The 12,888-nt window shown below is 34.7% G+C and overlaps 1 protein-coding gene across 7 annotated transcripts in view; it reads left to right on the top strand.

The window, feature by feature from the left end:
• BLTP1 (bridge-like lipid transfer protein family member 1) overlaps positions 1-12,888 on the top strand; it is a 208,573-nt gene that overhangs the window by 22,745 nt on the left and 172,940 nt on the right. For all 7 annotated transcript variants that reach the window (XM_067735145.1, XM_067735146.1, XM_067735147.1 and 4 more), the window contains 2 exons: positions 4,162-4,240; positions 5,411-5,475. In XM_067735145.1, the coding sequence (XP_067591246.1) occupies positions 4,162-4,240; positions 5,411-5,475 (144 nt within the window). The remainder of the gene's footprint in view (positions 1-4,161; positions 4,241-5,410; positions 5,476-12,888) is intronic.

Here is a 12,888-nt window from a genome sequence, read left to right as displayed (position 1 = left end):
TCTCCATTGTATATCTTTGCCTCCTTTGTCATAGATTAGTTGACCATGGGTGCGTGGGTTTATCTCTGGGCTTTCTGTCTTGTTCCATTGATCTATGTTTCTGTTTTTGTGACACTACCATAGTTTCTTGATTACTGTAGCTTTGTAGTATAGTCTGAAGTCAGGGAGTCTGATTCCTCCAGCTCTGTTTTGTTCCCTCAAGACTGCTTTGGCTATTTGGGGTCTTTTGTGTCTCCATACGAATTTTAAGATGATTTGTTCTAGTTCCGTAAAAAATGCCATTGGTAATTTGATAGGGATTGCATTGAATTTGTAGATAGCTTTGGGTAGTATAGTCATTTTCACAATATTGATTCTTCCAATCCAAGAACATGGTATATCTCTCCATCTGTTGGTATCATCTTTAATTTCTTTTATCAGTGTCTTATAGTTTTCTGCATACAGGTCTTTTGTTTCCCTAGGTAGGTTTATTCCTAGGTATTTTATTCTTTTGGTTGCAGTGGTAAATGGGAGTGTTTCCATAATTTCTCTTTCAGATTTTTCATCATTAGTGTATAGGAATGCAAGAGATTTCTGTGCATTAATTTTGTATCCTGCAACTTTACCAAATTCATCAATTAGCTCTAGAAGTTTTCTGGTGGCATTTTTAGGATTCTCTATGTATAGTATCATGTCATCTGCAAACAGTGACAGTTTTACTTCTTCTTTTCCAGTTTGTATTCGTTTTATTTCTTTTTCTTCTCTGATTGCCATGGCTAGGACTTCCAAAGCTATGTTGAATAATAATGGCAAGAGTGGACATCCTTGTCTCATTCCTGATGTTAGAGGAAATGCTTTCAGTTTTCACCATTGAGAATGATGTTTGCTGTGGGTTTGTCATATATGGCCATTATTATGTTGAGGTAGGTTCCCTATATGCCCACTTTCTGGAGAGTTTTTATCATAAATGGGTGTTGAATTTTGTCGGAAGCATCTTCTGCATCTATTGAGATGATTGTATGGTTTTTATTCTTCAATTTGTTAATATGGTGGATCACATTGATTGATTTGCATATATTGAAGAATCCTTGCATCCCTGGGATAAATCTGACTTGATCATGGTGTATGATTCTTTTAATGTGTTGTTGGATTCTGTTTGCTAGTATTTTGTTGACTTTTGCATCTATATTTATCAGTGATATTGGTCTGTAATTTTCTTTTTTTGTAGTGTCTTTGTCTGGTTTTGGTATCAGGGTGATGGTGGCCTCATAGGATGAATTTGGGAGTGTTCCTTCCTCTGCAATTTTTGGAAGAGTTTGAGAAGGATGGGTGATAGCTCTTCTCTAAATGTTTGATAGAATTCACCTGTGAAGTCCTGGACTTTTGTTTGTTGGAAGAGTTTTAATCACAGTTTCAATTTCATTATTTGTGATTGGTCTGTTCATATTTTCTGTTTCTTCCTGGTTCAGTCTTGGAAGGTTATACCTTCCTAAAAATTTGTCCATTTCTTCCAGGTTGTCCATTTTATTGGCATAGAGTTGCATGTAGTAGTCTCTTAGGATGCTTTGTATTTCTGCAGTGTCTGTTTTAACTTCTTTTTCATTTCTAATTTTATTGATTTGAGTCCTCTCCCTCTTTTTCTTGATGAGTCTGGCTAATGGTTTATCAATTTTATTTATCTTCTCAAAGAACCAGCTTTTAGTTTTATTGATCTTTGCTATTGTTTTCTTTGTTTCTATTTCATTGATTTCTGCTCTGATCTTTATGATTTCATTCCTTCTGCTAACTTTGGGTTTTGTTTGTTCTTTCTCTGGTTCCTTTAGGTGTAAGTTTTTATTGTTTACTTGAGATTTTTCTTGTTTCTTGAAGTAGGCTTGTATAGCTATAAACTTCCCTCTTAGAACTGCTTTTGCTGCATCCCATAGGTTTTGGATCGTCGTGTTTTCATTGTCATTTGTCTCTAGGTATTTTTTGATTTCCTCTTTGATTTCTTCAGTGATCTCTTGGTTATTTAGTAACGTATTGTTTAGTCTCCATGTGTACGTGTTTTTTACATGTTTTTTTCCCTGTAATTGGCTTCTAATCTCATAGCGTCGTGGTCAGACAAGATGCTTGATATGATTTCATTTTTCTGAAATTTACTGAGGCTTCATTTGTGACCCAAGATGTGATCTATCCTGGAGAATGTTCCATGCGCACTTGAGAAGAAAGTGTAATCTGCTGTTTTCGGATGGAATGTCCTATAAATATCAGTTAAATCTATCTGGTCTGTTGTGTCATTTAAAGCTTCTGTTTCCTTATTTATTTCCATTTTGGGTGATCTGTCCATTGGTGTAAGTGAGGTGTTAAAGTCCCCCACTATTATTGTGTTACTGTCGATTTCCTCTTTTATAGCTGTTAGCAGTCGCCTTATGTATTGAGGTGCTCCTATGTTGGGTGCGTATATATTTATAATTGTTATATCTTCTTCTTGGATTGATCCCTTGATCATTATGTAGTGTCCTTCCTCGTCTCTTGTAACATTCTTTATTTTAAAGTCTATTTTATCTGATATGAGAATTGCTACTCCAGCTTTCTTTTGATTTCCATTTGCATGGAATATCTTTTTCCATCCCCTCACTTTCAGTCTGAATGTGTCCCTAGGTCTGAAGTGGGTCTCTTGTAGACAGCATATATACGGGTCTTGTTTTTGTATCCATTCAGCAAGCCTGTGTCTTTTGGTTGGAGCATTTAATCCATTAACATTTAAGGTAATTATCGATATGTAGGTTCCTATGACCATTTTCTTAATTGTTTTGGGTTTGTTTTTGTAGGTCCTTTTCTTCTCTTGTGTTTCCCACTTAGAGAAGTTCCTTTAGCATTTGTTGTAGAGCTGGTTTGGTGGTGCTGAATTCTCTTAGCTTTTGCTTGTCTGTAAAACTTTTGATTTCTCCATCGAATCTGAATGAGATCCTTGTCAGGTAAAGTAATCTTGCCTGTAGGGTAGTTGTAGTTTCTTCCCTTTCATCACTTTAAGTATATCATGCCACTCCCTTCTGGCTTGTAGAGTTTCTGCTGAGAAATCAGCTGTTAACCTTATGGGAGTTCCCTTGTATGCTATTTGTCGTTTTTCCTTTCCTGCTTTTAATAATTTTTCTTTGTCTTTAATTTTTGCCAATTTGATTACTATGTGTCTCGACGTGTTTCTCCTTGGGTTTATCCTGTATGGGATTCACTGCGCTTCCTCGACTTCGGTGGCTACATCCTTTCCCATGTTAGGGAAGTTTTTGACTATAATCTCTTCAAATATTTTCTCTGGTCCTTTCTCTCTCTCTTCTCCTTCTGGGACCCCTATAATGTGAATGTTGTTGCGTTTAATGTTGTCCCAGAGGCCTCTTAGGCTGTCTTCATTTCTTTTCATTCCTTTTTCTTTATTCTGTTCCGCAGCAGTGAATGCCACCATTCTGTCTTCCAGGTCACTTATCCATTCTTCTGCCTCAGTTATTCTGCTATTGATTCCTTCTAGTGTAGTTTTCATTTCAGTTATTGTATTGTTCATCTCTGTTTGTTTGTTCTTTAATTCTTCTAGGTCTTTGTTAAACATTTCTTGCATCTTCTCGATCTTTGCCTCCATTCTTTTTCTGAGGTCCTGGATCATCTTCACTATCATTATTCTGAATTCTCTTTCTGGAAGCTTGCCTATCTCCACTTCATTTAGTTGTTTTTCTGGGGTTTTATCTTGTTCCTTCATCTGGTATATAGCCCTCTGCCTTTTCATCTTGTCTGTGTTTCTGTGAATGTGGATTTTGTTCCACAGGCTTCAGGATTGTAGTTCTTCTTGTTTCTCCTGTCTGCCCCCTGCACTGCTTTGGGTTTATTTAATGGCTATGCCTAGTTAAGGGACTTATCCATAGGAAGTAGCTGTTTAAACTAGTGTTCTCAAAAAATAAAATAAAATAAAATAATGTTCTCATATAGTTATTTAGTAGCTCAGTTCATAGTGATGATATGTGTGGCACTTTTTATTATATTTGAGGGAAAAATGTTAGAAGGTTAGTAAGGCTTTAAGGATATCAGAAAGGGAGTAGGGAGAGAACATTTAATTATTGAGTAAATTGAATGCTAGGAGCATTTAAAGCTTTAAGGGCTCTACTGTCTTTCAAAACAATTACATTAATTGCTGTTGTTTTTTTCCTACAACAGGCTCCTTTTCTTTCTCTGTTCTTTCTGGAAAAGTCATGGTTCGTGAAATCTATTACATTACAGAAGACATGTCTATTAGGTAAGAATAAATAAATAAATAAATGTGGGCCCATCTTAAACAAATTTGAAATATTTCAAAATTTTTTTTGATTATGATACTGTATTGAATATGACTTGCTTTTTATATGAGAAATGTTGGCCTTTTCAAATAAAATCATAAATCAAAAATCATTTTCTTCAGTGACTCATACTTGGTGAATTGATTTTTTTGAATGTTTCTATCAGTGGACTAATTTAGCTAAGGTTTAAGCTGGCAAAATATTATTGAATAGCAGCTTATGGAAATGAATAATCTTATATCATCTGTAGTTTTAAATATTGAGCCATTAGATTACCTGACCATTTTTGTTGTAGAATTCATTGTGGTCATTTGTTATGTAAGCAAGGATCAGAGACGTTGATAACTCTCATCCATTAGTTCCTTAGTATAGATAGTAAGTTTTTAGAATTTTTTAGCGCTTACTAGCATTTCTAATTTTACCTTAAGGTGGAAATGAAATCTGAATATAATAAGAAATGATAGTTCATATGTTTGATATATTCCGTCTTCTGTAAGCCTTGAAAGAAAATCTTACTCTTATTTTTGTGATTTGCTTAAAATTTGTTACTTAGATAAAACTTGAAGATATGGAATTAGTTGAGAGGTGCTAGGGTTTGGCAGCCCTCATACCTCACTTATAACAGAGAGGTAACTTCTTTGTGAGTCTAAAATTATTTCCAAGTTAAAAGTAAAAAGGAAAAGTTAGGCTAAAATTCCATGCTTCTGGGATATGAAGTGTTGTATCATTGTAGAAATGAAAGAAAATCTTTAAAAGTTTTCCCTTAGTGTGCTAATATCCCCCTTTGAAGATTTGGCTTTTAGTTTATATAATTTTAACTCCTTTTTTAAATTTTAAAAATTTTAAATTTAAATTTATAAAAGAAAAAGTTTTTTCTGTTAACACTTTATTTTCCTGTTAAATGTAATGTGGTATTACAGTTTACCTAAATAGAAGAATCTAAGAGCTTTGCAAATCTTCTTTTCCTTTCTTAACTGGAAGATTATGAAACATCTTGGTATGCTAGTGTCCTGTTGAAAATTTTGTGTATTTCCTTATTATCAATTGCCTGCATTTTATAATAACTAATTAAGAAATGAGTTAAGGAAATTGTTACTTAAGCTTTCATTTCTGTAATTTATCTTGCTTAGAATTCAAGATGGATTTATAATTTTTCGGTGGTGGAAAATGTATAACCCAAAGCAGAAGCAACATGGTGAGCTTTCATTTTTTCATGTGTTTGAAATCTTCAGTCATATAATCAGAATTTTCATTTGTAGATGTTGGAATGTCTCACATTTTGTAATAGTTAAAAATATTTTTAAAAGCTTTGGAGTTTACAGAACTGATTTTAATACCCCTTGGCTGGAAATCCTTCAGCAGCTTTCCTCTTGCATGGTTAAATGTAGTTTCTTTAGCCTATTATTTACTTAGGGTTATTCTCAGTATGACCCTTACCCACATTTCCACCCTTACCTCCTATTACATCTATGGACTTAATCCCATACTGTGGTTAGAGTGGCCTTCCTAGCACTCTTTAATCATTCTACTAAGACACTTCTCTTACTTTTCAGCTTCTTTGACTTTATTTATACTTTTACGTGACATTGTGACTAATTCTCATTTATCTACTATGGTAAGGATGAGCAGAAAAGAGGAATTGCAGACTTTGACTCTCTTCTGGTTCTGCTTTTTATCATCAGAATTTTCTCTCAGAATATTGTCCTCAAATCTTCATTTCACAACTGTAGGTGTTTCTGTCTGTGAATGTACCCTTCCTTCTCTACATTAACCACACCAGTGGCCTCAAGGAGAGTACACCTTGTCTTTACTTTCTAGAATATTGATTCTCAAACATTTTTGATCTCAGGAACCTATTACATTGTTCTAAATTATTGAGGATTCCAAAGAGCTTTTATTCATGTAAGTTATATCTATTTATATTTACTGCATTCAAAATTAAGCCTGATCATTATAGAAACGTTTTTATTTCATTAAAAATACCTATCATAAATCCATTACATATTAAAATAAATAACAAATTTAATGAAGAATAACTTTTCCAAAGCAAAAAAATTAGTGAAAAGAGTCACACTGTTTTATATTTTGCAAATATTTGAAATATCCTAATGGAAGATAATTGAATTCTCACCTCTGCTTTTATATTCAGTCTGTTGTACCATATACTTCATGTAGCCTTTAAAAAACTCCACTGTCCACTCATGGGAGAATGAGAAAAAGTCAAACATCTTAGTATAATACTATCAAAATAATTCTGACTTTGTGGTCCTCCGAAAAGGGTTTCAGTATCTCCCCAGAGGTCCCTGGACCATACTTTGATAACTACAGAGATTTTAAGTGGGACCTGGGAGTGTAAGGTCAAAAGAGGATGAAACCCCTCCACCTTTTCTTAGCGATGAAGACTTCTGTTTCTGGCACCCCATTGAGATTCTGAAATGGTGGTTGGTTCTGTATAACTTTGGAATTTTGCAATTAAATGTTGGGTTTTGTGTGTGTGTGTGTGTGTGTGTGTGTGTGTGTGTGTGAGCTCACCTAGGAATCTTACCATCGTATATAACTTGTTTGTATAGGAAAATAGGTTTAAAGTTCCAAAAGTTTTAAAACTTATCAAAACTTTGAGCTATCCTAAATTACTTTTAGATTTTGCTGTTGTTTCACCATTGTTTAGTCTTTTTTTAAACTGTCATTTCCTTGCTCCCACGTATCTTTTGCCCCTCCTATATAATACGTAATAATGTACTCTACCTTGAAAAGGTTGGCATTAGTTGGTTACAATTTGACATCTGAAGAGGTAATGAAATCAGAATGATTAGAAGAAATAATGGCAAATTTCATGTCTGGAAAAAGTTTTCTAAAAATTAGAGTTGTACATTAGATAATTTTGAACAGAGGCTGAGTGACTTCATATGATAAAAGTATTCTGTGGGACTTTGGAATAGGATTTTTACAATCTTTCATCTGTGATTAAGAATGGCTGGCTGTATGTTATTACCAGTCTTCAGTCTGTGATTTTAGAATATCAGTTGTTAAACCAACCTTTTTACCTCTTTTCTTAGCATTTACTAGAAGCATTCTCACAGGAAAAAAAAAGTGTTCTTTAGATATTATGTTAGTGCATTGGGAATCTTTTAAGTTTTGACTTTTTATGAAATCTGAATAAATTCAAAATTTTGAGTCACTTTGCTACACTGTTAACCATGTTAAATGTTGTGGAGAGAATTTTCTTGCTTTTTTTTTTTTAATTTTTAAGTCTTAAAGGTGGCAGTTAAGTAAAGATATCTTACACTTTAGAGATGGTTAAAGCTCATTCCTGGGAGCCAAGTTTTTTTGAGCTCAGTCCCAGCTTCTAACACATTTACTTAACTTTGTGCAGGCCCAGTATTTCTGCCTCTGATTTAGTTTGAAAAGTCCATCTGATTTGTTCCTTAGAGATAGATTACTTTAGGAGAATATTTTTCCTCAGCACATCATGCTTCTTTTAATCTTGTAGTCTGTTAGGTGACTTGCTGTTTTGACTTAATCTTTTTTTTTTTCTCTTTACATGTTTAGTTAACATAAGCTTTGTTGTTAACAAGGTTACAATGGAGCTGAAACAAAAATTCTCTTCATTTATATAGCTTGTTTGTGATAAAAAAAAACTATTTGTATATTTATATTAGGAATTTTATTCCCAATTTTTTTTTTTTTTTTTTTTTAGTGTTTTAAAATGTTCATGTGAACTGGTAAAGCTGTAGGGGGTGGTGGGGTGAGGAAGCCCATTTGGCCTTAGGGCACCTCCACCCCATGCTTTTTACCCCAGGATTCCAAGGAACACAGTTAGGAAACAACCAATTTTTCTCAAAATCTGTTACCAATTTGGAAACAATTAATGTTCTCAAAACCCCTCATTTGGCAGATGGAAAATCAGAAACTACTGTGATTATAGCTGGTAAAATTGGGACAAAAACCCAGGTCTGCTAACTTCCAGTCTAGTGCTTCTTATATTTATAAGACAACCTTGTCAAATGTGGCCTAAGAAGGTTCCTTAGAAGTTCTTATGGATAAATACTGATCACAGCTTATGGGGAGGAATGAAGACATTTGCAGTATCCAGAGGCAACTGCACGACTTAAACTAAGCCTACTGCGATTGCCCATTTCAGAATTTTCTTTGACACAGGGAATACCATCCTAAATTGTTTATAGTCTTTTTTTTTTTTGAAGAAAATAATTCATTTTATCATGAAATGTAACATCTTAAAGTGGATTGCTATTCACCAAAACACATGGATGAGGGTCAAGAGTAACTGACCCAAGTTCTTTAGGAAAGAGGTAACTTTTGATAAAAATCTTTACCTAATTGAACAGATTTTTATTTTGAATTCACTTTACTGATCATTGTGTTAAGTTGGAGTGGGGGATAAAAAAAAGAGGTGCTATCCACCTCCACTTGAGGGAATACATGCATACAAACAATTGTAATTAAAGAAAAAATGGAGCAATGAGTGTGTGTTAAGGAAAAATACTGAGAACCATCTTCAAAGTTGGTCCATACCAACTTTTGTATGGACCACTTGGTGTGGTCCCAGCTGGTTCATGGTTTGATGATGTTGAAAGTTCTGCCCATTGGTCAAGAAGCAGAATGGTAGATGGAGGGCTGTTGTGAAAGTTCCATCTCTTAGGCAGCATGCTTGATGATGACAGTGAGTAGGACTGTGTCATGCAGAGGCGGAGTGGGTGGGAGGGTAGCTCAGATGGAATAACTGGTTTGACCAATGGCAATAAGGTTGGAAAATGGATGTTTAGGAATTAACAACTCCATTTGGTGGTAAATATAAGGTAAAGGAATAATAGGGTATAATTTGGAAGCTGTGCTATGGAGGATATTGAACACCTGGCAGCCACTGCCGTGAAAGGTTTTTGGGCAGGGGAGTGATATGAACTTAGCTCATTTCAGAGAATATAGCAAAATGTAATCACTACTTGAGATGCATAACCCAAGACTAATATAATAGCTCAAATATTAGCCCTTCCTTGACTGGCTCTCCCTGTCATTTCTTTGTGTCTTGAATTCTTTTTGTCACTCTTAATGTTAACATAAATCTGTGTCTCTGCTCTCCCTCTGTAATTGTCCATAATGTAGAACAGAAATATTACCATAATTTTTGGATATTTTATGTTTTTCTTAATATTGAATAACATTTAAATTATTTTTTCCAAATTGTTCTTTCTCATTTTTTTTATGCCAGCGGTTTGCAGTAGAAAAAAGATCTCACCCCTCCATTTTACAGTGATGTTAAAAGTTGGTAGACTTTATCAGTTATCACTTTTATAATTCTAATTATTTGCTCATAGTTTTACCTACATTTAAAAATTTAAATGTATGTGCTCATGAATAGCACAGCTTTGGTGAATGGTCAAAGAAGTTTCTCTTCCATATGCTTTTAAAAGATATTCTTTGTTGTAAAGGATGACGTTCTTAACAATGTGCTCACAGTTACACCCTTCAAAGGTAAAGACACAATGCCAAATAACAGTGCAGGAATTAGCAGTTTGGTCTAAGTACATTATTAGTCTAGCATTTATAAGGGACAGAATTTATCAGTAGAATATAGTGTAGAGGAATGAACAGGCTGCAAAGTAAGCTTTTGATAAAAAGTTGGACAATATTATGGAATATAGGTTAAAATAGTGAGCTCTATTCAGTAGCAAGACCTTACATTCTGGATATTACTTCTTGCTGATTAAGGGAAGATCCATGTGCTTTGACAGTTAACCAAGCAGGAAGTAGAGATGATTGATAGTTCTTGGTGGAAAATTTAGAAGCCTAACTGGGGCATGTGCCTGAGAAGATACATGGCCACTAGCCTTCCAAGGAGATAGGCCCCATTGGTGGGTAGGACCAAGATTTTCATTAGGAAGTTTTAGAGCTGCTCTATTATGAGAAAAGAGGTGTGTTAAGTGCTGACACGACTATGCCATAGAGCTTGGTTGGGATAATTTAAGCCAGGAGCAGATTTAAAGTTGTCACTTGTCCAGTTTAACCCTTTAAAAAAGAGAAAACAGAACACATCTAATTCATTTACCATAGAGTTTGTTGTGAAATATGCCCTAGGTCACGAATTAGTGATCTGTTATAGGTGGTTGTTGGCTAAAGGCCACTTAATGAGGATATCAGTCAAAAATTTTATTTTTAGGGTATTTAATTTTAAGGGATTCTTTTGGAAAATAAATAGCAGGGCCAGTTGCCTCTTAATATGTGGTGATATATCATAGTGTTTAAATTCATACTAGTCTGACAAACTAGGCATGCATCCTTCTTATCCAGAGGAATTCTTGGGCTGTTGAGAAGTGAAAGGATGATGGTAAAGTATGTCCCTTTCTGTTATTTTGTTGCTTAGAAGTTTTAGCCTAATATAATCTAGTACTTTTAAATTTGTAGCATCTAGATCTTGTTTGTTAAATACATAAAGGAAATAAAAATCCCTGAACAATTCTTAAAAGGTCAGCAGACTATTTTGTCTTTGTGCTAAGTATCGATTCTAAGTATTACAAGGCTTTGTCAGCACTTCTGCACTTTAGATTTTTTACTGCAAATAACATGTGTCCCAATTATATAATTAAATAAGTGCCTTTTTCCTGATTTCCCTTTGGAAAACAAGAAGTCTCAATTAGCTGTTTGCTTAGGAGACTTAAGCTGTTCTACAACATTCATTTACTTTTTTCCTCCATAAATTAACTGCTTGTTAAGAGCCTTTTATGTCTATACTTCTATCTATTGGGTATTTTATTAAAAAATGAGTTTGGGAAGCCCATTATGTGAATGTTAGATGACAAGGAGTATGAGAAAGAGAAGATTTCTGCCTTCAAGGATAGAGCAGTGTTAATGTAGAGAGAAGATTTAAAAGAGCCAGTTGATTATACCTTTCTTAAATTATGTATAAAATAAAGTTTTCCATTTGGCTCCCAGTATCATCAGAATGAATGAAACCTAAAAACTGCTTTTAAAATTTCCAGGAGAGATAAATGTCAGTGAGAAATCTAGTGTTACCAGAATTTAACAATTAAATACTACATTTAAGTTTTGACTATTGATCAGTTTTTTTTTTTTTTATAAAATGCAAAGAAATAACTGGACCCGTTCTGTACATTTCTGTTTTCAGGGATTAATAACTTTTTTGCTTTTGAAATAGTCATTACATTTATTAATATAATTGATAAGTAATTTTATTTTGTGGTTAAGAACCTATTTAGAGACCTGGATTTTAGTCTGCTTCCTAGTTATATAATCTTGGGCTCTGACTGCTAGGGTTGTTGTGAGGATTAAATGAGATTATATGAGTAAAGTGCCTAGAACAGTTCCTGGAACATAGCAACTGTTCGATAGAGGTGAGCTGCTTTTGTTATTATGATGAACATTATGTCATATTATGAAATGAAAAATTATTTAAAAAGAAGAGAATTCAGTACAAATCAAAAGTGAATACATAATTTATATGACTAGTAAGGATTTGACCTGCAAAGTCAAGGGAACTAACTAGTATTTATGGTATACAGCAATCCTACAGGTAGGTAGAGGTATTCTCATTTTATAGATGCGAAAAATGAGGCTCAGCATGGTTAAGGTACTTGCCTTAGGTCACAGCATTGGTAAATAATGTTACAGGAATCCAATCTTATATCCTTTCTACTGTTTATTTACTGCTTTTTTCTAATTCCTGGAGAATCTAGTGTAGGATTCCCCAACTTTCTTCTTTCCCCCCCAGAAAAGCTGTATATGTATGTTGCTGAAATTAGGCCTCTGTACACTGGTGCTGGATTAAATCTCAGAGACAGAGTTTTGGGTGAAGTAGAAAGAAATAGCTTTATTACTTTGCCAGGTAAAGGGGGCCACAACGGGCTAATGTCCTCAAGACTGTGTGTCCCACCCTGGAGCGGGTAGTGAGGAATCTTATAGTGTTCAAGGAGCAAATTGTCATTAGCTTGTGGACATTCTTCTGATTGGTTGGTGGTGAGGTCATGGGGAGTCAGCATCATCAGCCTTCTGGTTCTAATCAGTCTGGGGTCTGCGTGCTTGTGGGCAGCATACAGATAATTTCTTCCACCTGATGGGGGTTTCAGTATCTGCAGAACAGCTCAAAGGACATGGCTCAGAATATTATCCGTAGTCCTTGAGGAAGAACTAAAGGTCCTTGACTTTGTTTAATGGCTAAAGTATTATTTTGTCTTGCTTGACTATTTCCCTTTCTTTCTGCATTTTCCACTTCTTTGATTAAATTAATTCTTTGACTAAAGTTTTTCTAGAGACAAAGGCAGGCAGAGGACATGGGTGGCTCTCTATTCTGAGAAGTTCTCACAGGGTCCTTCTTAGTTACGTGTGTGTGTGGGTATGCATGCAGGTACTCACATGTCTATATGTGAGAGATACATGCCTTTGAAACCTATCTGTCTTTTGGTAGAGTGCTCATCTATCTGTTAGGGCAGGTGTTTATTTATGAGGATGTGCCCTGTTGACCTGGGAAGGTAACCCAGTCTATGTGTGGGGTACCTCTGCATGTGGGCTCTGTATGTACATACTTATCTTGTGAGGGTGATGCTATGAGTACTGAATATGCTAGTACAGTAGTACT

This window comes from Pseudorca crassidens, chromosome 4, assembly GCF_039906515.1.
Source record: "Pseudorca crassidens isolate mPseCra1 chromosome 4, mPseCra1.hap1, whole genome shotgun sequence".
Lineage (NCBI taxonomy): Eukaryota > Metazoa > Chordata > Mammalia > Artiodactyla > Delphinidae > Pseudorca > Pseudorca crassidens.
The sequence above is the reverse complement of the archived record's forward strand: the minus strand, read 5'-3'. Positions and strand labels throughout refer to the sequence as shown.